This window comes from Pantherophis guttatus, chromosome 5 (genome assembly GCF_059756535.1).
Source record: "Pantherophis guttatus breed Tessera chromosome 5, ASM5975653v1, whole genome shotgun sequence".
Classification (NCBI taxonomy): Eukaryota; Metazoa; Chordata; class Lepidosauria; order Squamata; family Colubridae; genus Pantherophis; species Pantherophis guttatus.
In genome coordinates this window covers 57,305,011-57,330,460 of record NC_142067.1, presented here as the reverse complement: position 1 = coordinate 57,330,460, position 25,450 = coordinate 57,305,011, and the positions used below count along the sequence as shown (strand labels likewise).

The 25,450-nt window shown below is 41.2% G+C and overlaps 1 protein-coding gene across 2 annotated transcripts in view; it reads left to right on the top strand.

Annotated features, from left to right (window-relative positions):
• The window catches only part of LOC117669452 (cystathionine beta-synthase-like protein), a 33,670-nt gene extending 23,794 nt beyond the window's left edge, over nucleotides 1-9,876 (top strand). For both annotated transcript variants that reach the window (XM_034423918.3, XM_034423917.3), the window contains 5 exons: nucleotides 1,394-1,471; nucleotides 3,150-3,284; nucleotides 4,542-4,650; nucleotides 5,555-5,639; nucleotides 8,100-9,876. In XM_034423918.3, coding sequence (XP_034279809.1) covers nucleotides 1,394-1,471; nucleotides 3,150-3,284; nucleotides 4,542-4,650; nucleotides 5,555-5,639; nucleotides 8,100-8,209 — 517 coding nt within the window. In that variant the 3' untranslated portion in view covers nucleotides 8,210-9,876. The remainder of the gene's footprint in view (nucleotides 1-1,393; nucleotides 1,472-3,149; nucleotides 3,285-4,541; nucleotides 4,651-5,554; nucleotides 5,640-8,099) is intronic.
• Nucleotides 9,877-25,450: the final 15,574 nt, after the last annotated feature.

The following is a 25,450-nucleotide window of genomic DNA, read 5'->3' as shown; positions in this document are numbered from 1 at the left end:
AGAGGTGTTACATGGGAGCGCCATGCCACTCCCATAATCACCCGCGCGGCTGCATTCTGGACCAGTTGGAGCCTCTGGGTGCTCCTCAAGGGGAGCCCCTGTTACAGAGCGTTGCAGTAGTCCAGGCGAGACGTGACGAGGGCATGGGTGACTGTGCATAAGGAGTCCCGATCCAGAAAGGGGCGCAACTGGTGTATCAGGCGAACCTGATAAAAGGCCCCCCTGGCCACGGCCGTCATTTGCTCTTCTAAAGACAGCCGTGTGTCCAAGAGAACGCCCAAGTTGCGAGCCCCCTCTGGGGGGGTCAATGACTCACCCCCAATAGCCAGTGATGGCACCAGATAGCTATATCGGGACACCGGCATCCACAGCCACTCGATCTTGGAAGGGTTGAGTCGAAGCCTGTTCCTCCCCATTCAGACCCGCACGGCCTCCAGACACTGGGACATCACTTTGAGGGCATCATTGGGGTGGTCAGGGGTGGAGATGTACAGCTGAGTATCATCAGCGTACAGATGGCATCGCACCCCAAAACCACGGATGATCTCACCCAGTGGCTTCATATAAATGTTGAACAGGAGCGGCGAGAGGACTGACCCTTGCCCCCCTGCCAACACAGACTGTGACCGGTCGGAGAGATAGGAGGAGAACCACCGCAACACGGTGCCTCCCACCCCTAAACCCTTCAGCCGGCGCAGCATGATACCATGGTCGATGGTATCAAAAGCTGCTGAGAGGTCTAGCAGGACCAGAACAGAGGAATAACCCCTCCAGAGATCATCAACCAATGTGACCAATGTCGTCTCCGTGCTGTACCCAGGCCTGAAGCGGGACTGGCACGGATCTAGATAGACGGTTTCATCCAGGTACTGCGGGAGTTGTTGCGCAACCACACTCTCAACAAACTTCTCAATAAAGCGAAGGTTGGAGACCGGACGGTAATTTGCCAGAACAGCCGGGTCCAGAGAAGGCTTCTTGAAGATGGGCCTCACCACCGCCTCTTTCAAGGTGGGAGGCAAGAAACCCTCTCTCAAAGAAGCATTTATAATCCTCTGGAGCCAGCCTCGTGTAACCTCCCGGGTGGCCAGTACCAGCCAGGAAGGACACGGGTCCAATAAACGTGGTTGCGTTTAACCTCTATGGCAACAAGAGGTTGCTACTGCTCCATTCTACTTTGCAGTCTAAAATCAAGCTTTTCAACATCTCAGCCTATCCTTCCCATTGATGATTTTAAATGTTTTTGACTATCAGAGAGAAGTAATAGTAAAGGAAGCAGTCCTGTAAAAAGCTTGTTTGATCTATGAGAGAATCAACCAATAAATCTTTTCTGCTAGTTTTAAAGCAGGTATCACCTAAATTGATGTTCATGACTTACTTTCTTGGTGATTTTTAGGTCTAAGTTTTTAAGTGACAAATGGATGATCCAAAGAGGATTCATGAAAGAAGAGGATGATGATATTAAGAAGCCTTGGTGAGATGATAAGATCTGTCATAGTTTAATGAAATGTGTCACGTTTCCCCAAGTTTTAAAGCTAGTAACCATCTTGTTAGTTTTTTTCCTTGCTTTCTACAAGTATATGGGTATACTTTAATTTTTCTTTTCTCTCAGCCTGGATCTGTGCATACCAGCTGAAGGCAATACTTCATGGGCCTGAGAAAGTAGACTCTAATAAAAGTGTTAGTTTTTAAGCCAGAAAAGGAGCCTTTTTAAAATATTGATAGTTAATCCTTTCAAACAAGATATAAAATCTTGTAGTTTTAGAAGCTAGTAATTCATTCATAGATTGAAGATTCTTAATGGCTAGTTCTGAGGTATACGTGTCTCCATGCCAGTTGCTAGAGAATATGAACAAGAAAGTGCTGTTGTGAAAGTTCTTGATTGTGAATTTCCCCATGGCATCTAAACGGCAACAGTGGGAACCAGAATGTGTCTTTGGTCTGAACCAGGGTTCAAGTCAGTGGTGAAATGTAAAATTTGTTACTACCGGTTCTGTGGGCATGGCTTGGTGGAGGGGTAATGTGACTGGGTGGCCGTGGCCAATTTTTCTTTTTAATTTTAAAAAAAATCCCAGCTGAGTTGCCTGATCGTCAGAGCCTTTTAAAAGCACTTTTTCTACAACCTCTTCAGCCGAAGAAAAAATGCTTTTAAAAGTAAAAAAAAAAAAAAAAGCCTCTGATGATCACGCAGCTCAGCTGGGCATGGGGGGGGGGCAGGGATTTTTGCTACCGGTTCTCCGAACCACCTGCCATCATTGCTACCGGATCAGGTGATCTGGTCCGAACCCGGAGCATTTCACCCCTGGTTCAAGTTATGTTTGGTGGATGCCAGGAAACATGCTTTTTCTGCCTTGGTACCCACCTTGCGGTGCATCCTTCCCTCCAAAGTTAGATTAGCTCCTTTTGGTATTCTGAAAGGCCGTCAAGTCCTGGTAACGTTACAAGGTCTGGAGCTCCTGGGATGCTGGAGACTTGCTGAGATGGTTTCCATTGTTGAGATGGCCATTTTGATTCCTCTCATTACCTACAGTTTGTATTTTTAGTTTTTTATATTTGTTAATATGGAACATTTACACTTTATATCTACAACTTTTTCCATTGTTGTTTTATCTTCTGGTTGTGTACCACCCGTAGCCACTTTTGGTAAGATGGCAGCTATATAAATTTGATAAATAAATGCATAAATAAAATTAACTTAATGAGCATTTATATGTATTCCTTATTTAAAGAAGGAAATGGGCTTTGCTAAATGTAAGCATTGTGCAATACAAGCCTCTATATCTATAGCTAAGGGCACATCTGAGAATGTAGGAAACTCTTTTAAAAAATTATAATTTTTATTTCTCTCTATTTCTTTCTTTAATGTCAGCAACAATAAGCTGCCTATACAAACTATGCAACTTCCTGTTTGGCTGTTTGTTAACACTGTGATATGGTGATGGTATACACAAAATGCAAATAAAAGGGATATCTGAAGCATACATTCAGTGTAAATGACCTTTCCTGGAAGTCAGTCAGGGATTAGCTGCTGCGTTTACTCTTGAATACAATATTCTGCCATATAGTCTTTTCAGAAAAGCTTAAGTATGCAAAAATGCAATACAGTTTGTTCTTCAGTGCCTGAACTATTGTGATATTTGCTCATTTCCTAGGTGGTGGCATGTGAAAGTTCAGGAATTACGCCTGTCGGCCCCTCTAACTGTACTGCCAAGTGTTACCTGTGAAAAGACTATTGAAATACTCAGAGAGAAGGGATTTGACCAAGTGCCAGTTGTGGATGAATCTGGGTATGTATAGTCTTCAATATTTTCTTCCTTTGTTCCAAATAAATCCACTTTCTGAAGCGTATAATGCCTGTCTCTGTCCGTTGGGAAGTTATTTGTCTTATTTGATTTTTTCAAGCAACATCATGTCAGTCATGCAGTGGGGTTTCTGGTACAAATTGCTGCAATGTGATTGAATGGCAAAAGGATACAATATAAATGTAGATGTTGCTCCTTTGGCTCTCTGCTAATTGAACTTGCATTCAGTTAACAGAACGTAAGAGCCCAATATGGGTAAAGGTTAGAGCCTGATGCAGGCACTTGGCATAAATGAAATGGGCTAATCAGCTGAAGCAACAGATTCTCCAACCCTATTTGTGTCAAGTCACAAGGGCTGCATGATAGAATGGCACTTCCTTAAGTTTAAGGGGAAAGTGGAGCTAAGGTTGCTGCTTTTAAAATCTGCTTTTAAAGTTGTTACATGGTTTATTATCTTTCATCTCATGTTCTCATAGGAGAACTGTCATCTCCTAAAAATGGCCCATAAAATGATTAACCAAGTTCTTATTGCATAGACAGGTAAATAAAAAGCCAGTGGGATGGCCAACCTGACCAGGACAAATTGTGATCTGAGCAGGGTTGTTCCCAAAGTTCACCCCAGTTTAATAAACAAGGTTTGTTTAGTAAGTCTCTCATATAACCTGTGCTAACAGTAGCTCAGGTGTAAAAGGCCCTGTATTGTCTGACCCAGACAGTATAAATTGTAATGAATGGTAAACAATGAGGAAGATGTAACAAAGAAAGAAATATCATTATACTCTCACCTAGTCTGGCAGATCTATTTCAAATTATCAAAAACTAACTTCTCCAAAGTTTTAGGAGCTATGCAAACACTAGTTAGTCATAAACTTTGGTTTAAAATAAGGGTGCCCAACCTTGGCAACTTTAAGACTTGTGGACTTTAACTCCCAGATTTCCTCAAGCCATGTTTGTTTGCTACAGTTTTATCCTGAAAAGATTCAAAATACACAATTTTTAGAGGGCAGCAATTTAAGTGGAGCAGGTCAAGGTGGGGAAGGGTCAACCTCCAGCTAATTGGGAATTTCAAAATTCCCTTCTCCCCTCTGAAAATGGGGGTGGGTTGGTAAAAAGAAAATAACAGTATGAGATCAGTGTACTTGTCATCTGAATTAGTGGAAATGTTGATGTAAAGCTTTTCAGTGAAAAAAAAATGTTGATACAACTCATTCAGTTCTCTGCTTGGGGTGTCCTTTTTTTTAGACTGATTCTGGGGATGGTTACTCTTGGCAATATGCTCTCTTCGGTGCTTGCTGGTAAAGTACAGCCTTTGGATAAAGTCAACAAAGTAATCTACAAGCAGTTCAAAACGGTATTGTGTCTTCTATATATGTGTTTGTTTCTATTTCCTCCCCCACTTCCATGGTATGTAGAAAGAGTTTCTGAAATTCTCACATATTGATGCAGGTTAAGGAAATTAACACCCTTGCCTCAGTCAGAGCAAAATTCAAACAGGATGTTTACATGCTTCAAGAATTGAGGACTAAAAAGAAGTTATAGTGGTATCAGTGAAGAGAGTATTGAGTATTCAGCTTCTAAAGCCTGATGATGAAAACAACATTTTAGTGACTGGAATACCTTTTTTGTACACTGAAAATACCTTTAGATTGAGGTTTTAAAATTATTAACAATACTATGGAGAATATATAGAAGCCAAATACATGTAAATGTAAGGGGCAGAAACAGGATAGTAGCAATCATTGCTTTTGTTGTACTTAATAAATTGAAATTACATGAAATGAAACCAAAATCCTCCTTGTTAAACAAAATGTATCTCTGTACTTTTTAATGTGGAAGTGTTAAGAACTTCCATGCATTCCATGTATGAACCCTGCCTTCACTATGAAGCTACGTGCACTAATTTAGTATTTTATTGCTGGAATGATAGCTGGTTGATGGTTGTTATTGTAGAGATCTGTGCAGTGTCTCTAGTGGACAAAATGCTTAAATCTGAACCCTCACAAGGTTGAGAATATTAATTAGTATATATCCTGAAGTTATTTTTTTTCATTTTTCCTAATTTGCACAGAAAAAACACTCCATGAACATACAGTACCTGTGATTTTTTAAACATAGCTCATGAACGCATACTCTTTTTTTAAAGTCTTCTTGGAAAACTACTAGGTGGAATGAGGATCAGAGTTCTTATCTAAATCTGAATGGCATGGAAGAAATAATAGCAATGTTTTTTAAAATCATGCAACTTTCTGTTACAGATTCATTTGCAGGACAACTTAGGAAAGCTCTCTCATATTTTGGAAATAGATCATTTTGCTCTGGTGATACATGAACAGATTCAATGTGAGTATAAGGTTATTATTTATTTGCTGTTCCAAGTAAGTTTCTGCCTTTTTAACTAGCGTGTTTAGGATTGTAAGTTACTGAATTTCTAGTAACTTATAATGATTTAAGATTTTCCATTAAATAGATTCAAATAAACCCATAGCCATGAAATAATGCTACTTCCAGCTTCTCCAATCCAGTGGGTTGAGCTTTTTAAAATCTTGGGTTGGACTGAAAAGAGTAGTCTATAAAAAGTAACATTTATATTAATAGTTATACAACCAAAACTTTAACTGAAGGGTGTTTTTTAACTTGAGCAGTAGTATTGATTCTGGTCATGCCCTCGTTACAATGCTACGCCAGCCTGTCATTTATTTTTAGAGAAAACAGATTGTGCACTGATTTTTACCTCAGTCTTCCGTAACAGTTATAATTTCTAGAATTACCTATTATATGTATGTTCTGGAGTATGAAAAACCTCTAAGCTCCCAATTTAAATCTTGGCATGAATCTGGATTTCTTCCAGCTGCTTTCCATGATTAATACTTAGCATCCGAAGTTAATGGGTGAGCAAGTCAAGACAAGGAAGATTAGGATCTCTGACTGATGTATATATAAAGAAACAACAGCATTAGAAGTAGTCTGCTCTTTCTTTAAAGTAACCCATATAGTTACTGAGTGACTTTGTCTTCAAGGTCATTGTTAATGTATAACTATCTATTCAATGCATTTTTCCTAAGGACACATAACTGCACTTTACATTTAATTGATGTTTTTCAAATATAAAAGCATATACTGGAACTACGTAAATAATTTATTTACTATTCATGGTTTGCTGAAATTTCCTAGAAACATTACAGTGAAAATAACATAATTCTTAAGAATAACTAATTTATTATTATTTAAACTTTTATTGTAAAAACTTGTATGATAATAAACTGGTTAGTCCTTAAGATCTCAGAAAATTCTCTATTATGGCATTTTTTGCCACTGTTGATCCTTGTTTTATTAGTTTATTTTAAATTTTTATTTATTTATATAAAATAAAAATGCTTTCATGCAGTTATCACTTGAGAGTCAGAAACTCTCCATCTATCTCCATGTATTTACTACCCTTTTGGCAGAATTAGGCAGAAAACCTACCTTTAAAATACATGTTAGTTGTGTATCTTCATGTGTGTGTGAGGAGCCATTGTCCTTGTTCATTTAACTTACACTTCCTAAAGGTTTTTGCCATCCATTGGAAGGACACAAGAATCTTTTCATTAGATAAAAGAAACCTTTTGAATCCAACTGTTAAATTTTGAAACTGCTTCAAATGTTCAATCAGAAGGTCCAACTTTGTTAACAGGGTTCCACTTAATGTTTATTTTTTGAGGGAGGAGGATTGAGGTCTACAATAAATGGAGCAATATGAAAATTGGGCTGATGTCCTGCCATGTACGTGGGCAGAGCCAGGGTTTTCTGCATAACACAATGTTTTGTGTTTAATCTTGTCTTTTGCTATTGTTGTTTTTAAGAATGCTCTAAACTTATATTAAAATATTTCTGTGTCTTCCTCCTCAAAATTGCAGGAAACCAGAACCTGGGGTGGAGAGGGGAGGCTAGGTGGAAAGATATGCAGAAAATTGGAGTTCACATGTAGTCTTCAATCATAATTTGTGTAGCCTGATTTTACAGCAACAAAAGTCACAAATATAACAATAAAAAATAGACAATATTTCTCAACCTCAACAACTTTAAGACATGTGGACTTCAGCTCCCAAAATTCCCCAGTTGAAGTCCACAAAACTTTAAAGTTGCCAGGTAAGAGAAACATTAGAGTAAACAACTCACCACAAAAAATGCCCCACTTTAAATCCTATGTTTTAGAGTTTTCTCACTCACTGTTATCAATATGCTCTTTATTATTTTAAAGTGGCTTTTATCTTTCAAATTAAGGCTGTGGCTGCCACAGAATAAGCCAAAGCTAGCAATTCTACACCCAAAAGAATGCTTTTGCTGGATGGCAGGTTCTGCAGAGCTTTGCCCAATTTATCCTCAGAAAGACCTTTATTGCACTTTGTGCAGAATATGGAACTGAGATTAATACAAGGTCATTTTGTTTTTTTAAAAAATGTGTATAAGTTGAGCCAGTGGCATCACATAGATTTGCATCAAATGGAAGCAGTCACCTTTCAATAGCATAAATAGGCCCAATTTCCAAAAGCAGAACAAGGAAACAAGGCAATTCCTAAGTTACTATCATCTTGGAGCACTTTCTTTGTTTCTGTACACGGGACGTTCTGACTAGGAGCTCTAGTAGATACTCATCTAAGACATTAAGGAAGGCATCTGGTTGGGAAAATGTAATGTTAGATAACTGCATGTATAATTTGTCTGTCTGCAAGTGCAAGATAGCAATTTTATGTTTTAAAGTGCTCATTGGAAACAGAGTTTCACAAAATCAGACTTACTGTGTTCTCTTGTGTCTTGTAGATCACAGTGATGGTGAATCTAGTAAAAAGCAAATGGTGTTTGGTGTTGTTACAGCAATTGACTTGCTGAACTTTGTGACTGCTCAGGAACAGAAGAAAAACACAAACTAAGTGCAAGAAACACATTGATAGGGCTTGTTTCATTCGCTTTTCACATTAAAAAAAGTCTCTCTCTTTTTCTTTTTTGCTTCTTTTGTTAGAACAATCTAGGGAAAAAATCCTTTTGGTCAAAATGAATACCATCAGAGTCATTATAAACAATTGTTAGTTTTTAAAATGTAATTTCTAGAATGTAGCAAGCACACTGAAATATAAGGACATTGGGAAGTTTTAGAATTAATAGTTTCAGGAAAGAATTGCTTTGTTTGCACATACAAGTTTTAGATTGTGAAGGCACAGCTGAGTTGGAGGACTAAGGCCTGAATGATCAAGCCATCACAATAGGATGGCTATGTGACAGCTTCCCAAAACCCACTGCTGGTCCTGCTTCCACATTATGGTGTGGTGTAGTAATTCTTCCATTTCTTACACTATGCTGTTTTGCAACCTAGAATGGTATTAGGTATCTTAATCTTTAATCCTATTAGAGCTTGACCAGTATCAAACCTACTGGCTGTCTTCAGAAGAAAACACAACTACTTCCTAACCCAATCTTCATAAAGGAATTGTCTTCATGTGTATCAAGGGGTTGAAATATAAAATTACATACAAAGTGCTCTGAAAACAACATCTCTGTTCTATGTCTATTTTAATCTTTTTTTTACAGATACTAGTTTGTTTATCCAGATGTTTCTGCTGAATTCCATATTCCACCCATTTTTCCAACCCTCAACACTAAGATGACAAAGCATCCCTTATCCCCTCCTATTTACAGATTTCACTTTCTGAATGCTTAATAGCAATGTCCTTCCTTATTCTGATTAAATTATTGGTGCAAGGAGAAGTAAGAAATTGCTTTGCCAGTTAGTAAAAAAATGAGGGGGGAAAACTCTTTTAACCAGTACATTGTATGTAATGAAAGAGAATTGTGTATACTTGAAACACTACCAGCTCATAGCACGACCTATGGCAGCATCAGAAAACACTGTATTTTCTCTATTGTTAAGTATTCTAATGTTGTATTAAATCTATCGTTGGCTAACTTGACTGCTAATATATTTGTTCCACAAGACCAAATCAGAATATTTAATAAATCAAAATATGATTCTATCTGCAGATTGTTTTAACTGTCCAGCATCACATTGGCCAAGTAATTGTTATCTCTGCTTTGTTCATGGGTATGCTGTGTTATTTAAAATGATACTTGTTTAGCTGGTCATAATGGGGTAATAACTGCAAACAAACATAGCTATTTTCTGATTCTTTTGGTAGTCTCCTTTGATGCAGGATTTTCTTTCCTGGTTTACTTTAATTTCTACTGGAAGTTTTAAAGAAGTGTGCTATTAATACTATACTTTTTCCAGTCATAGCAGTACTTGTTTCATGCCAGAAAAATCTCCTTGACACAAATCAAGGACCCAGTTATCTGTACAGAAGGTTTCTGCATGTGTATGGAATTCAGATTATGATATAAAACCAGTAAAAGGCTATTGTAGTATAATAAATGAGGAATTACTATTTGGTCTCAAAAATATTGCTCAGTATTCAACATTCCAATAAGTATTTCTGGTTCTTTAGGACCATGAAAGGGTCTTCTATCTGTTTTTAAAGTTTGGATTCTGTCTCATGTTTATTCCAAATTTACAACAAAGAATTAAATGTCTTGATAAGCTAGTAAAGCTGGAGTCTATCTAGTTTGTCTTAGAAATAATTCTGATGTGTTGGGGATGGGGACGTGTGTGTGTGTGTGTTTGTATAAAAGTATGTATTAGTTAATAGCTATTAAATTGTTTTAAATGTAGATAGTGATATAAAATAAGACAAAAGAAAAAGTGAAAGCCAAAACTGCAAAAAGGGGAGCAATAAAAGAAAAATAGGAAAAAAGACAATCTTTACAGCAGCTTTATTCTGTTTAGAACTTCTTTCTATAATCCTGTCTATTCACAAAAACTATAAGTTCATTTTTTTTCTAACAAAAATGAGGGGTTTCTGGTCAGTAATAAATAATATTGCTTTTTCTGAGATCAAAGAAGCCAAATTAGTCATCGCTGCAACTTTCATCATCTTCACCAATCATTCCTCCATTGTGGATACTGTCAAATCTTTGTATATACAACTATCTTACTGCAGTTATCATACAAAAATGAAGTCCCATGACTTTTTTCCAGCTATTTGTCCATTAGTTCTAAAGAGAAACCTTTGATCTTAATTGTTTAAAATCCTCTGAATCTGGGTGTAATTGAATCAAAAATTTTTAGCTTCTTTATATGTCCATAAAACATAATAAATGTCCTTTCTTGTTCACATTTTCAGTGTCGAGCTCAGCCATGGCTTGACATATGATCCATGAGGGGAAATGGCACGCCAGCACAACCCTCAAGCACAAACCCACCGGTTTCACCACGTGATGGTGGTGGGGTTAACTCACGCTATGAGCAGCAACCAGGAAGTAGGCAAAAGGGGATGGCGGATCGGGGATGGTGCAGATGCAATTCCCATCGTTAGCTGCTGAAACACCACAAAGCATGAAAATGCTGCCGAGACTGATCAGCTATGATGCACTGCCGAGGGTGGGACGCGGGCAGCACGGCATGTTTAAAAGGCGCTGAGAGGCGGTAGCTCTCATCGTCGACTTTGTGCATCACATACTCGACTTTTGCTGATACCCGTTTGTAGCAGAAAGAAAACAATTGAAAAAGCTGATGACCAACTGTGATTGATGATTCAGCATTTGTTCGCCCAAACGTGGATTAGAAAACAAAGTCGGCGCTCTCCTTGATACGCACACCCTTCTGTTTTGTATTCGTAAGTAGGCATAGACACCTAAGTGTCAAAAGGCGTTTGAAAGATTGAAAAAATGTTTGCATGCGAGCCAGTGTTGAAACACCCCGACCCAACACAACCTTTTGTCATCCAAGCTGACGCAAGTGACGTAGCCGTGGGGGCTGTTCTACTTCAAAAGAATAGTCAGGGGAGGATACAATCCTGTGCATATATATCTGTTACTGACAGGGCGTGGGCCATATGGGAGAAGGAGGCCTTTGCAGTGAGGTGGGCTTTACTAACCTGGCAATACCTGCTTGAGGGGGTGGGTACTCCGTTTGAAGTGTGGACCGACCATAAAAATTTGGAGGCTTTGCAAACTCCCGGAAAACTCCCCCAAACAGGTCAGGTGAGCACAATACTTTCAGAGATTTAATTTTATCCTGAAGTACATGCCTGCTGGGAAAAACTTCCTAGTTGATGCCCTATCGCGCCTGCCACAATACAACAGCAAGAGGGAGGAAGTTGTACAGGCCATGATACCTACCAGACAATCAGTTGGGCAGATACCAAACAGTAAATCCCTGATACCATGATGTGAAAAAATTTGTTATTAACAGAAACCTGGTTAGAGGAGAACAGATCTCTAGTAACAGAGATGATCTTATGTGGAAAGGTGACAAATTATATATTCCAAAGGACGTTCGATTAGCAGTGTTACGCAATGATGCTAAGCCTGCCGGTCACTTTGGATTTGTTAAAACATTACATCTAGCAAGACATCAGTTCTGGTGACTGTGCATGCATAAAGACATTGAGTACACAAGGAATTGTCAGGTTTGTGCTACAACTAAGTCACGCCCTGGAAAGCCCCTTGGCCTATTACCGTCTGTAGCCAGCCCCAGGAGGCCGTGGGATGAAATAGCTATGGATTTCATAGTCGACCTCCCAAAAAGTAATGGTAACACGGTGATATGGACTGTAAAATGTGCTCAAAGCAAGCACATTTTATACCTTATAAGGGGCTCCTGTCGCACGGAGGTTAGCACGAATGTTCATACAAAACATTTATCGTCTACACGGTGTGCCTCGTAGGATTATATCTCGGGAGTACAATTTACTGCACGGTTTTGGCGGAACTTTGTACATCTAATAGGTTCATCTCAGGGATTAAGTTCGGCCTTCCATCCTAGCACTAATGGGGCAGTCGAGAGGACTAATGCTATGGTGGAACGTTATCTACGAAGCTATGTGTCATATCAGCAATTGGATTGGTCCAGTCTCACACCATTTGCTGAGGTGGCATACAATAAGGTGGTACATAGGAATACCAGTCTCACCCCTTTCCATATAGTGACAGGGAAGGAGTTCCATGCCATACCGAAACTTGAAGCCCAAGTCCCAGATCATATGTCTCCTACCGAATGGGCTGATAAAATTCAAAAATCTGGCCGCACGTGAAGCCCTGGAGAGGGCTGCTGAAGAATATAAACAAGCTGATAAGAAGAGGGCAGAGACCAAGCCTTTTAAAGTGGGGGACCGAGTATTATTATCCACCAAATATATTAAATTGAGAATCCCTTGTAAGAAACTAGGTCCTAAATACCTTGGACCATTCACAATCACCAAACTTATTAATCCTGTAACTGTTATGTTGAAACTCCCTCCCTTACTGGGGAAAATACACCCTGTATTCCATAGCAGTTTACTAAAACCCATAGAGAAACCAACGTCTATAAATCCCCCTGAGCCCATTATAGGGAATGAATATGAAATAGATGGGATACTGGACTCTAAATTTGTAAGGGGAAGAGTAAAATACTCTTTATGTAAGGTGGTAAGGGTATCCATATGAGGAGGCCTCCTGGGTTGATAGAAAGGATATGAATGCCACAAGATTATTATGATGTTTCACAAGCAATACCCACATAAACCGAACAGATTCCTGTGAGGGTTAATGTTTATTCCTTGTAGGTGGATTCTTGGTTGAGGGGAGCTGCCTGTCGAGCTCAGCCATTGCTCAACACATGATCCGTGAGGGGAAACGGCACGCCAGCACAACCCTCAAGACCAATATTCCCTAGGAGGGATTGGGCACCAGGTAGTTAGGATCTATGTGGTGGCGGTTTCATCAGGTGACGGTGGTGGGGCTACTCACGCTATGAGCAGCAACCAGGAAGTAGGCAAAAGGGGATGGTGGATCGGGGATGGCGCAGATGCAATTCCCGGCATTGTTGGCTGCTGAAACACCATGAAGCACGAAAATGCTAGAAACCGCCGAGACTGATCAATTGCGACGAGCTGCTTAGGATGGGGTGCGGGTTTACAAGCAACTTCCCGTTCTGTGTTGTTAATTCAATTGCAATATATCTACCTTGAGCATCAGCCTCAATTAAATTGGCCGATGGGCCTCTTTTAACATATATAACTAGGCCATTTTTCTTCTCTGATGCTGATGCCACAAAATGTGTACCTAATTTCGAATTTATCAAGTACTTTTGATCTGAAGATTTGATATGCGTTTCTTGCAAACAAATAACATCATTCTGAAATTGCTTCAAGTAGTGAAATATTTTCTTCCTTTTTTGTGGAGAATTTAAACCATTGACATTCCAGGATAAAAATTTATTTGCCATCTCTAGGCCCTCCAAGCTTTGAGAGCATCAGCTGAACCTCCTCCGCCATTTTGGTCTTCGGCCTAGCTCCTCCCACTGCTTGTGTTTTTTGGACTTCTTGGGTTAAATCTTGAGGCTGTTGTGTCAATTGCTGTTTGTAAGTGGCTCTTGTCAATCGTTGTTCTCTTGGCATCTCTATCTTCTTTAGTGGCTCAAGGGTTGGTGGTAGACCCCCACTCAGCAATAAATCTTCTTCCAAGTTAGATCCTCCAGCTAAAGCTTGAGCATAGGTTTGTACTTGCCCTCCATCTTTCTCTTGTTGTATCATTTCCAATTGCTTTCTACCACCCCCTGATGAGGGTGGCCGTCCAGCCTTTAAGACATTGGCATAAAAGTCTTTTGCTTTTCCAACTGTGTTTAAGCGATGTCTTTGCCCAGCATATGTCACTATTATCCTAAATGGGACATCCCATCTGTACTGCACCTGCTGGTTTCTTAATTCATTCACCAAAAAACCAAACTGCTTTCTGTCTCTTAACATTTTAGGAGGAAGCTCCTTCAAAACCACCAGCTCCTGTCCATCCACTTGAATCTTATTTTTGTAAGAAGCTTGCAGGATATCATTTCTAATTCTCCTTGTTGTAAAATAAATCACCACGTCTCTTGGCAGCTGCCTTTGTTTTGCCAGCCAAGAATTAACCCTATAGATTTTGTCAGTTTGAATTGCCACATCTTCTGGCCTTTCTGAAATCATCTCTGCTAAAGCATTGGAACAAATGTCCTTTAAATTTTCGCCACTCTTTTCTTTCAAGCCTCTCAGTCTCAGGGCAAATTCCATTGATCTATATTGTAGCATGACCATTTCATCATCCACTTTCTCTGTTTTTATCATAACCTCTCCTAATTTAGTTGCTAGCTCCAAATTAACTTCATCAACTTCCCGTACTCTCTCCTCAATCTTTAACATATGATTAGCCAATCCTGAAACTGCAAAAACAATGTCATCTCTTATTGCATCACGTTTTTCCTCCACCACATCTTTAATTTTCTTTAACTCCTCCGAAAATTCTTTCATCATTTCTGCCTGATTGTTCAGGGCACCCATTATAAATTCTTTAAGGTCTTGTGACTGTGTATCAGCTGGAAGTTGTTGCTTTTGAGTCACTACAGGGGAACCTCCTCCCCCTTTAGAAGTTGGTGGCTTTAATTGTTTAGCAGCCATTTTATTTTAAAATAAGTTATTCCTTTTACAGCCACAAAGTCTTGTAAAGAGTCTTGCAATATTTATTTCAAAGTTTTTCAGAATAGTCAATCCTCTCTCCAGTCTTTTCTCAGTCCCCAGCAATTTTCTCTTCAAGTGGAAGACTCTAAACAAGCAATTTCCCTTTAACTTTCACTTTCCATTCCGCCCATAACAAAGGCTTCCTCTCCAGCCTCCAGCTCAAGAAAGTTCCGTTTGCAACAATGTATACACGGAGTTAAGCTCTGTTTCTTTTAAAATGCTTGCACTCTTGCTTCCGCTCTGTCTGCCTCTTTAGTAATCATTGAAACTCACTGTTTGCCGGCAGAATTGGACGCGACATCTGGCTCTGGCTAGCAGAGACACCACAGATCTGGAGCGATGGGAGGGCTGAACTGGGGAGCTCTCACCCTCCGAGTCCCTGGCATTAATCCAGGGACTTTCGGGGAGCTCTACCCACCCCCTCCGACTCTCCTCTCCTTCTTTGCCCGAAGGAGAGTTTTTTCAAACCGCCGGACAGCAGTTTAGCGCTGTCAGGGCAGTTTTAACAGATCGCGTGGCTGGCGGTCAATGGAGACCATCCTCGACGTCCGCGGAGCCACTGGAAGTCCCCTGAACCATTTTTCTTGTGGTATATAGCAATGGTAAATCGTTTTCTTTTCAAATTCTTTGAGATGACATAGTTATATATATATTTATATAGAAATTCCCTCAACTTCTGGGCAAAATTCAATTGAAATCTCTGCTGTTTAAAAGTAAAGTAAAAATCACACCTTCCTGTTTAAAATGGGATCTGTTTTTGCTTTAATTTTTCAGTCAAAAAAAATATCTCTTTTTTGCAAGATACTAATAGGAATTTTTCTAAGAACAATTACATCTATTATCAATCTTCAATCTACTCTTAAAATGCTGCTGCAAAACTTTATCCCCTGTCTTCCTGACAAAGTGCACCAAGACATCTCTTGGAACATTTAATGTTCTCACAAATCTTGTATTTATTTATCAATTTAATAAATTTATAATTTATCAATTTTTGCATCTATTCTCCCCAACACAATCCAAAAAAATATGATGGAATGTGCAGCTAGAGAAGCACTGTGTGGGGGAGACTTCTATTTTAGTTTCCAAAATTTCTACTTTGTGATTAGTTAGTTTTACACCTTATTTTATAGGAATTTCCATCTTCTTTTATATTTTATCTCTTCTTTCAACTTTACAAGTCTTTTAACCATTCTTTTTTCAAAAGCAGACAATTTAGCATAAAGTGATTCAGCTATCTTTCTACCCAGTTGCATAAACATTTTCTGAAACAACTCTGCCTGTGCCCTTAATAATTCATCTCAAATGGCACTCTATACGTACAATCAGTGTCATAGTTAGTATCTCTATAGTTACAGTCAACATCACAGTCTGGCTCATATTACCTTTATCTTTCGTTTTGTAAAATCCAATTGTCCACACACTTTAGAGAAAACATCAATGTCAGTTTGTTTGCCTGTTTTAATTCCAATGTGTTCAAAAGCACATGTTTGTTCTGTGCTAAGGCACAAAAAATGCTGAAATTATATAAATCATGGGAGTTTGCTTAAGGACCAGATAGTACCTGACAGATTTCTTTTTCTGGGAGCAGAGACGCCCATCTTTTGAAAGGAGAATTTAACCTCAGAAAGGGCAAAAAGGAGTCATGTCTGGGGAGGCAGCCAAATTCAAAGCCCTCTTCATGGAATGGAATGGATTGGAGAATAAAGAATAGGGAATAGGAATTTGCCTCCAGTGTATAAGCTTTCAGTGTAAATGCAAACAACAAAGTAACACAAGATACCAATAGAAAGTAGTAGAAAAGATGAGAAGGGTAATAGTAATACAGCCATGCTGCATGGGTAAATATCCTTTCATATGACAGTGCTGTGGTAATTAGGTGCTATGAATATTCATAGTATATGAATACTATGATTCACAATGCCAGGAATTGTGTCAGTTCACAAGGCTTAGTTGCTTCCCAGTAGAATTGGTATGACAATTAAAAACAAATTACAGGGCAGGGAAAGGGAAGGGAAGGAAAAAAAAAGGGGAAGAGAGGAATGATGGTCTATCTGATAAGGGAAGAAATGGCAGTTCTTCCTTGGATTCCCTTCCTCCTGCATCCAGTAGGTGATCTTTTGTGGCCTAAGAAGTAGATGCAAATAGAACCATTGATTCAGACCGCCCTCTTTCACCCCTACTGCAAGTACACAAAACACTATAGCTAAGCTGAGCTCAGCATGTTCCATTCAGAACTTGAATGATAGATAAAGGACTTCAATCCAGTGCATTACTTTCATAATATGTAATAAATACCTCTCAAGGTCATAAAAATGTAGCGCAGCATAAAATTATAATAAACAGAATCGGTAGTTCTGTCTTTACTTTTCAGTAATTGGGTTAACTAGAGAACCAGAGCTCAAAAACATTACAACTTTTTGTCACACCACCAGGAAAACAACTAGGCTTAAAACCAATCCGTTGTGCAGTGAACATTAAAACACACATATTTAGGTCTTAGGCTGATGTTGTGCAATGCCAGGTCCGTGATTAACAAAGCCCCCCTCATTTGTGAGTTGATTCAGGAGGGGGGAGCGGGCCTGGAGGGTATTACAGAGACCTGGTTGGGCCAGGAGGGGGGGTCCCCCTCATAGAAATGTGCCCACCGGGTTTCCACGCATTTCATCAGCCGAGGGCCCAGGGTAGGGGTGGGGGGTGGCGGTTATTGTAAAAGAAGGTCTTGATCCTAGGGAGGCCACTGTACCTCAGATAGCCGGCTGTGAGTCTCTCCTTGTGAAGTGGGGCCATGGGAGGCAGATGGGCCTGCTGGTTGTGTACCTGGCTCCTTGCTGCGTGGCAGCGGCCCTGCCTGAGCTCCTCAACGTTATAGCCGGGGTGGCGGTTGATACCCCCAGGCTTTTAGTCATGGGGGATTTCAACCTGCCGTTCATCGGTGAAGCGTCTGAGGTGGCTCGGGAGTTCATGGCTTCCATGACGGCCATGGACCTGACCCAGTTAATTCAGGGCCCCACTCACATAGGAGGAAACACGCTGGACTTGGCTTTTGTCTCTGGTCAGTGGTTGAATGGCCTAGATACAGGGGATATAGTCATCGAACCCTTGTCATGGTCAGACCATTCCCTCCTTAGACTTGACTTTCTAACCACTACACCCCACCGCAGGGAGGCGGAACCGACCAGGTAGTTCCGCCCCAGGCGCCTGATAGGTTCCGAATGGAGCTTGGGCCATTTCCTGAGACTCTGGCTTGCGACTCGACGGAAGACCTGGTGGCCGCCTGGGATAGGGCGGCCGCTGGTGCTTTAGATCGGGTCGTGCCTTTGCGGCCTCTGACCCTGCGCCGAATTTGCCCAGCTCCTTGGTTCTCCGAGGAGCTGAGGGGGATGAAATGCCGGAAAAGACGCCTAGAGAGTAGTTGGAGGGCCAGTCGCTCCGAATCTGACCGTACACTAGTTAGGTCTTACATCAAGACCTACTTAGTGGCGATAAAGGCGGTGAAGTGTAATTACTTTTCTGCTCTTATCGCGTTGGCAGATAATCGCCCAGCTGCCTTGTTTAGGGTGACCCGCTCCCTTCTCCATCTGGGAGCGTGGGAAGACCCCTTGCAAGGACGTGCTGAGGATTTTGCGCATTATCTGCACAATAGTCGCTCAAATTCGGGAAGGCTTGGACTCTGACTGGGTGGGTACAGGTGGGTTGTCCGAGGTGTGTCTTGAGACTGTTACCTGGGATGAGTTTGACCCTGTGACCCCCGAGGACGTGGACAGGATGCTGGGGAGGTTGAACGCAACCACATGTTTATTGGACCCGTGTCCCTCCTGGTTGGTGCTGGCTACCCGGGAGGTTACATGAGGCTCCAGAGGATTATAAATGCTCCAGAGGATTATAAATGCTTCCTTGAGTGAGGGTTTCTTGCCTCCCGCCTTGAAAGAGGCGGTGGTGAGGCCCCTCCTCAAGAAGCCCTCTCTGGACCCAGCTGTTTTGGCAAACTATCGTCCAGTTTCCAACCTTCGCTTCCTGGCGAAGGTTGTTGAGAGTGTGGTTGCGCGACAGCTCCCGCAGTACCTGGATGAAACCGTCTATCTAGATCCATTCCAGTCTGGCTTCAGGCCCGGGTACAGCACAGAAACGGCATTGGTCGCGTTGGTAGATGATCTCTGGAGGGCTCGGGACAGAGGTTGCTCCTCTGTTCTGGTCCTATTAGACCTCTCAGCGGCTTTTGATACCATCGACCATGGTATCATGCTGTGCTGGTTGGAAGGGTTGGGAGTGGTTCTCCTCCTATCTCTCCGACCGGTCACAGTCTGTGTTGGCTGGAGGGCAGAGGTCGAACTCAAGGCACTTGGTTTGTGGGGTGCAACAAGGGTCCGTCCTCTCACCTCTCCTGTTCAACATTTATGTGAAGCCGCTGGGCGAGATCATCCGTGGTTTTGGGGTGCAGTGCATCTGTACGCTGATGACACCCAGCTGTACATCTCCACCCCAGACCACCCCAACAATGCCCTTGAAGTGATGTCCCGGTGCCTGGAGGCCATGCGGATCTGGATGGGGAGGAACAGGCTCCGACTCAACCCCTCCAAGACAGAGTGGCTGTGGCTGCTGGCGTCCCGATATAGTCAGCTGGTGCCATCGCTGACTATTGGGGGTGAGACATTGGCCCCCACGGAGAGGGCGCGTAACTTGGGTGTCCTCCTGGACGCATGGCTGTGTTTAGAAGAGCATATGACGGCTGTGACCAGGGGGGCTTTCTATCAGGTTCGCCTGATACACCAGTTGCGCCCCTTTCTGGATTGGGACTCCTTATGCACGGTCACTCATGCCCTCGTTACTTCCCGCCTGGACTACTGCAATGCTCTCTACATGGGGCTCCCCTTGAGGAGCACTCGGAGGCTCCAACTGGTGCAGAATGTGGCCACGCAGGTATTTATGGGGGCGACATGGCGCTCCCACGTGACACCTCTCCTGCGCGAGCTGCATTGGCTTCCAGTGGTCTTCCGGGTGCACTTCAAGGTATTGGTTCTCATCTTCAAAGCGCTCCATGGCTTAGGGCCCGGTTATTTACAAGACCACCTTCTGCCTCCGATAACCTCCCACCGGCCAACACGCTCCCACAGAGAGGGCCTCCTCAGGGTGCCGTCTGTCAGGCAATGTCGGCTGGCGACCCCCCGGGGAAGAGCCTTCTCTGTGGGGGCACCCGCCCTCTGGAATGAGCTACCCCCAGGGATACAACTGATCCCGGACCTCCGGACCTTCCGCCGGGCCCTGAAGACTTTTTTATTTCAGCAAGCCGGGCTGGGTTAAAAATCTTTTAATTGGGGAATTTTATGGGTAAGGGGTTTTAAATTGGGGAAGCCAAAGATAAATTTAATCTCGTTTTAATGTATTTTAATATTTGTATTGTGTGTTTTTAATTTTGACTGTTCACCACCCTGAGTCCTTCGGGAGAGGGGGCGGTATAAAAATTTAAATAAATAAATAAATAAATAAATAAATAAATAAATAAATAAATAAATAAAAACTCTAAATGAGTACGCTAGCCAAGACATCTCAAGGAATGGCTAAAATTCAGCCCAGTATCCAGAGGGCAATGGCAGAATGTGTGGCAAGAGATACCTTTTTATTTTTCTGATCTTCTGTCTTCCTCCCTTGCCCCCAGATCAGTACTTTTCATTGCATATCATAACATTGGATGTGTACCCAAAGGACAACAGTTTTATAATATGATAGCACTATTTGCACAATTAAAGTCCTTGAGTAGACATGAATTACCTCTGAAGCTGGGATAGATGTTTTAGACTTAAAATGCCCTTTTATATTTATTTGCCTTTCTTGGCAGCCAATGAAAGAAGCAAATTGACAGAGTGAAACAAAGCTAGTTTTAATATGACTATCACCAGTCTGCGTTTTATGAGAGGGCTTTATGATTTTTACATTCATTATGGTTACATTGAATTTTATGACTATGAACCTGATACAGTTGCTTTCAGTTTGACAATATATGGGAGAAAGGAAAGGTGGTGGTAAGGGGTTAAAGCAGAGGTGAGTTTCAGCTGGTTCTGACCAGTTCTGGAGAACAGTAGTAGAAATTTTGAGTAATTCTGAGAACCGGTAGTAAAAATTCTGACTGGCCCCGCCCCCATCTATTCTCTGCCTCCCGAATCCCAGCTGATTGGGAGGAAATGGAGATTTTACAGTAACCTTCCTGTGCCACGCCCACAAGCCATGCCATGCCCACCAAGCCACACCCACAGAACCGGTAGTAAAAAAAATTGAAACCCATCACTGGGTTAAAGGCAGTGGTGGGGTTCAAATAATTTAACAACCAGTTCTCTGCCCTAATGATTTCTTCCAACAACTAGTTTGCCAAACTACTCAAAAAGTTAACAACCGGTTCTCCCGAAATGGTGCAAACTGGCTGAATCCCACCACTGGTTAAAGGTCTTAAATTGAGTTACAATTGGGATTGTCATAATTTCCCTTACTTTCTGTAAATCCTATGTCCTAGGACTTAGGAACAAAGTCTTTGTAGTATGAAATGGTGCCCAATTATACTACAGAGTCACTGCTGTAGGATCTGGAAGTCATAGCATATTAATACTTTACTGTATGGGTTGTTAGATAGAAATGAAGTCTTGAAGATATAAATATGTTTTCCTATTGCCAACATCTGAAGTAAGAAGCTCGGTGTAATGATGCATTACTCACTTGCTCTTTTGCTACAAGCAGCATCAGGCATTTAGCTACTTTGTCCTCAGCTCTGATTTTGAGAGCAGACATGCCCTTTTGCCAGGAAAAGACATAATGATGACAGGTTTTGAATACATTCGTACATTATTTGCAGTCAAAAAATATCGTAGAGCAGAGAAGATATTTCCCTGCAGGTATGCTCACTTGTAGGATTATTTACAGGCCTCAGATTTGATAAATCCATTTATATCCCCTCATTATTTTTATAAACAACTCAAGATAATGAACTTATCCAATAAACTTTTCTCTTCCTATTTTCCCCACAGCAACAACCCTATAAAATGAGAGAGAATGATGGACACAATCATCAGCTGATTTTCATCCCTAAAATGGGACTAAAACTCAGTTCTAGCTTTTTAGCTTGGTGCCTAAATCAAACTGGCAGTAACAAATTGCAGGTCCCTACCATATGAAGTAGAAAAGGTACAGTGTTCTCTATTAGCATGACATTCAGTTTATTTTATTTATTTTATTTTATTAGTCCAATTTATATGCCACCCTTCTCCATAGACTCAGGGCGGCTTACGATGCATTATAGCAATAGCTATACTAGTTGATACTTATGCAAACTTTGTGGCACTACAAAGAGTATGGCAAAGACTATATATCTGTGATGGTGAACCTATGGCATGTGTGCCACAGATGACTCACAGAGCCCTCTCTGTGGGCACACAAGCCGTCGCCCGAGCTTTGCTCTGTTATGCATGCGCACGTGCCTCCCACTGGCCAGCTGGTATTCAGGTCTCTGCTGTTTATTTGCAGGGGATGGGGCACATGCGAGAGATGTGCGTGCATGCGCAGGGGAAGCACACTTGGGGTCGCATGAACATGGGGTCACACATGGGGGGGTTGTACGCACATGCACGGAGGTGGGGCACACGGGGGTTGCACATGCATGGGTGAGTGGGCAAGAGGGGTCACATGCATTGCATTATTGGTGTGTGTGTGAACACTTTCGGCACTCGGTGCCAAAAAGGTTAGCCATCACTACTATATATCATTAAGAATCACTGTTTTGAAATCCATGAGTATTACTGGTGCTCATTAGCCTCTGAGTATATTTGGTATTGATTCAACAATAGCAGGCAGAATAAAAATAAAATGCTCTAAGTATTGATTTGAGCTTATTTCTTTGTGAACTCTTGTTCTTTTATAATCCAGATGGAGTGGATTTTAATTTATACATGTGCTACAAATTGCCATGCTTTACCTGTATCTGTTTTTATATACAAATCTGCAATGTAGTGTATACATTTTAAGAAAACGTCCTCTCAATTTTTCACTTAAAATATAATAATTCCTTTCACTTCTTCCTATAAGTGCAGAGTGTGCCAAACAGTATGTTCACCAAATATTTGAACAGACAAAGGAGGACATGGAAAGAAGGACAAATGGGGGAACATTAACTGTTTTAACTTTCATGGCAACAAAAATTACGGCATAAAAACTGTGACAAATTGAAACTCACTCCATGTGTATGAAATTATTGTATTTTTCAGAGTATAAGATGCACTTTCCCCCCTCTAAAAGAGAGTAAAAATTTGGGTGCATTTTATACACCAAATGTAGCCCCATCCACCCGCCGGCCCCCACCCTTTGGCCTCTGCCTCCCAGCAATTTGCCTCCTTGCAGCAAACAGCCTGTTTCAGCTTCAGGACAGCCTGATTAGCACAAGCAGGTGATTGTCGGTTGGATCGGCCTCTCAACCATCAGCTGTTTCAGGCTGCAGGGATTGCCATTGCCTATTACTGCCTCCACGTGCCGAAAATGGGGAGCACGGAGGTGGCAATAGGCTATGGCAATTCCTGCAGCCTAGTTTTTAAATTACTTCTTTTTTTAAAAAAAAAGTTGTTAACTGAAAGAGTAAAGAAAGAAGCAGACAATTTATAATACCTGAAAGTTTGAATGAAATTTTGTGAAAACAGTCCTCCCCAAAAACCAAGACACTCAAAAGCCAGACAATAATTGATTCTAAGAATGGAAGATGGGAGGACAAAAAGTAGGGCATACCCTTCCTTTGCCGGCTGTCTGGTAATTCTAGCCAAGAGTAGTTGCACCGGATTAACATGTAAACCGGTACTTCAGTTTAGACACATGGTAAAGTCACAGAGGGGCTCATGAAGTAAAAGTAGGAAATAAAAACCTAAAACCCACAGTTTTTAAAATAGGCCATTAATGTTTCCATAGTCCAGCTATGTAATGGTATGTGGGAATGACCTTGGGAGTCTGGAGAAAGATCCAGTGCATGGTTAGATAAGAGGAAGATGAGTCATAGCAAGAAACTGGGCATGGCAAACATCTCAGAAGGGACCCTCTCTAGTTTCCTGGGCTATAAAAGTGAAAGGGGATAAATATAGACTTATAATTTTACAATAAAGTACAATTAGTTCATCTGGTTGTGCTTCCTGTCTGAACTATTTTGCAAGGCTGACAAGCTAGGAGTCCGCATCTCTTACTCAGGCAGTCAATCAGGTAACCACACTCTGCCATGGAAGATCACATTAATTTAGTAGACTAGACTAGACCCTTCACATCCTGGACATAATCTATTTCAACTTCTTCTTTCAGGACGCCACTATAGAGCAGGGGTGTCAAATTCACAGCGCCACATCATCATGTGAAATATTGCAACTTCCCCCCCTTCGCTAAAATGGGGTGGGCGTGGCCAGTGTGTGACACATCCGGCCCACGGGCCACAAGTTTGACACCGCTACTATAGAGCATTGCATACCAAAACAACTAGATATAATGATAGGTTTTTCCCTGTGCCATCATTTGGCTGAACACCGTGCCATCATTAGGCTGTTAGAGCATCTACATCATCTTCCGGAGGCAAGTTGTTCCACTGATTAATTGTTCTGTAAGGAAATTTCTCCTTAGTTCTAGGTTGCTTCTCTCCTTGATTAGTTTTCATCCATTGCTTCTTGTTCTGCCTTTGGAGAGTAGGTTCACCTCCCCTTCTTTGTGGCGGTCCCTTAGAAATTGGAATATTGCTATCATGTCACCCACTAGTTCTTTTCATTCTTGCAACTGTTCTTCATATATTTTAGCCTCCATACTCCTATTTTTCTTGCTCTTCTCTGCACTCTTTCTAGAGTCTCAACATCTTTTTTATATTGTGGTGACCAAAACTAGATGCAATATTCCAAATCTGGTCTTACCAAGGCATTATAAAATGGTATTAACACTTCACATGATCTTGATTCTATTCCTCTGTTAATGAAGCCTAGGACTGTGTTGGCTTTTTCTGGCAGCTGCAGCACATTGCTGGCTGATATTTAAGTGATTTCCATTACAGTTACTATAGGTACCACCTATTCTATATCTCTGCATTTTGTTTTTCTTGCCTAAATGTAGGACCTCACTTTTCTCACCACTGAATTTAATTTTGATAAATAGGATCCAGTATTCAAGTCTGTCAAGATCCTTCTGTAACTTAAGCCTATTTTTTGGAGTGTTGGCTGTTCCTTGCAGCTTGGTGTCATCTGCCCTCAGCTTGTACTTATTTTTCTCATATTTATAGTGACATGTTCATTTTCCACTCACCAAGTCACATTGTAGGTGGGTGTGACACAATAATTCTGAACTCCTGGTGACACAGTTCCAAAATGGATTACTTTCTTTAGACACACCTATTTGCCAAATGGTTTCTGGCTACACCTGAGAAACAATGTTAAAAAAAGGTCAACATTTTGAAAATTGATTGTATACTTTTCTTTAACCATTTGTAGATATGGAAGTGAGATTATTTGATAGAATAAAGGTGTTTCATCACCTCTCAAATTGTGATCTAAAGGACCACTTTTTTTAAAAAATTTGATTTATATGCCGCCCTTCTCTGGAGACTCA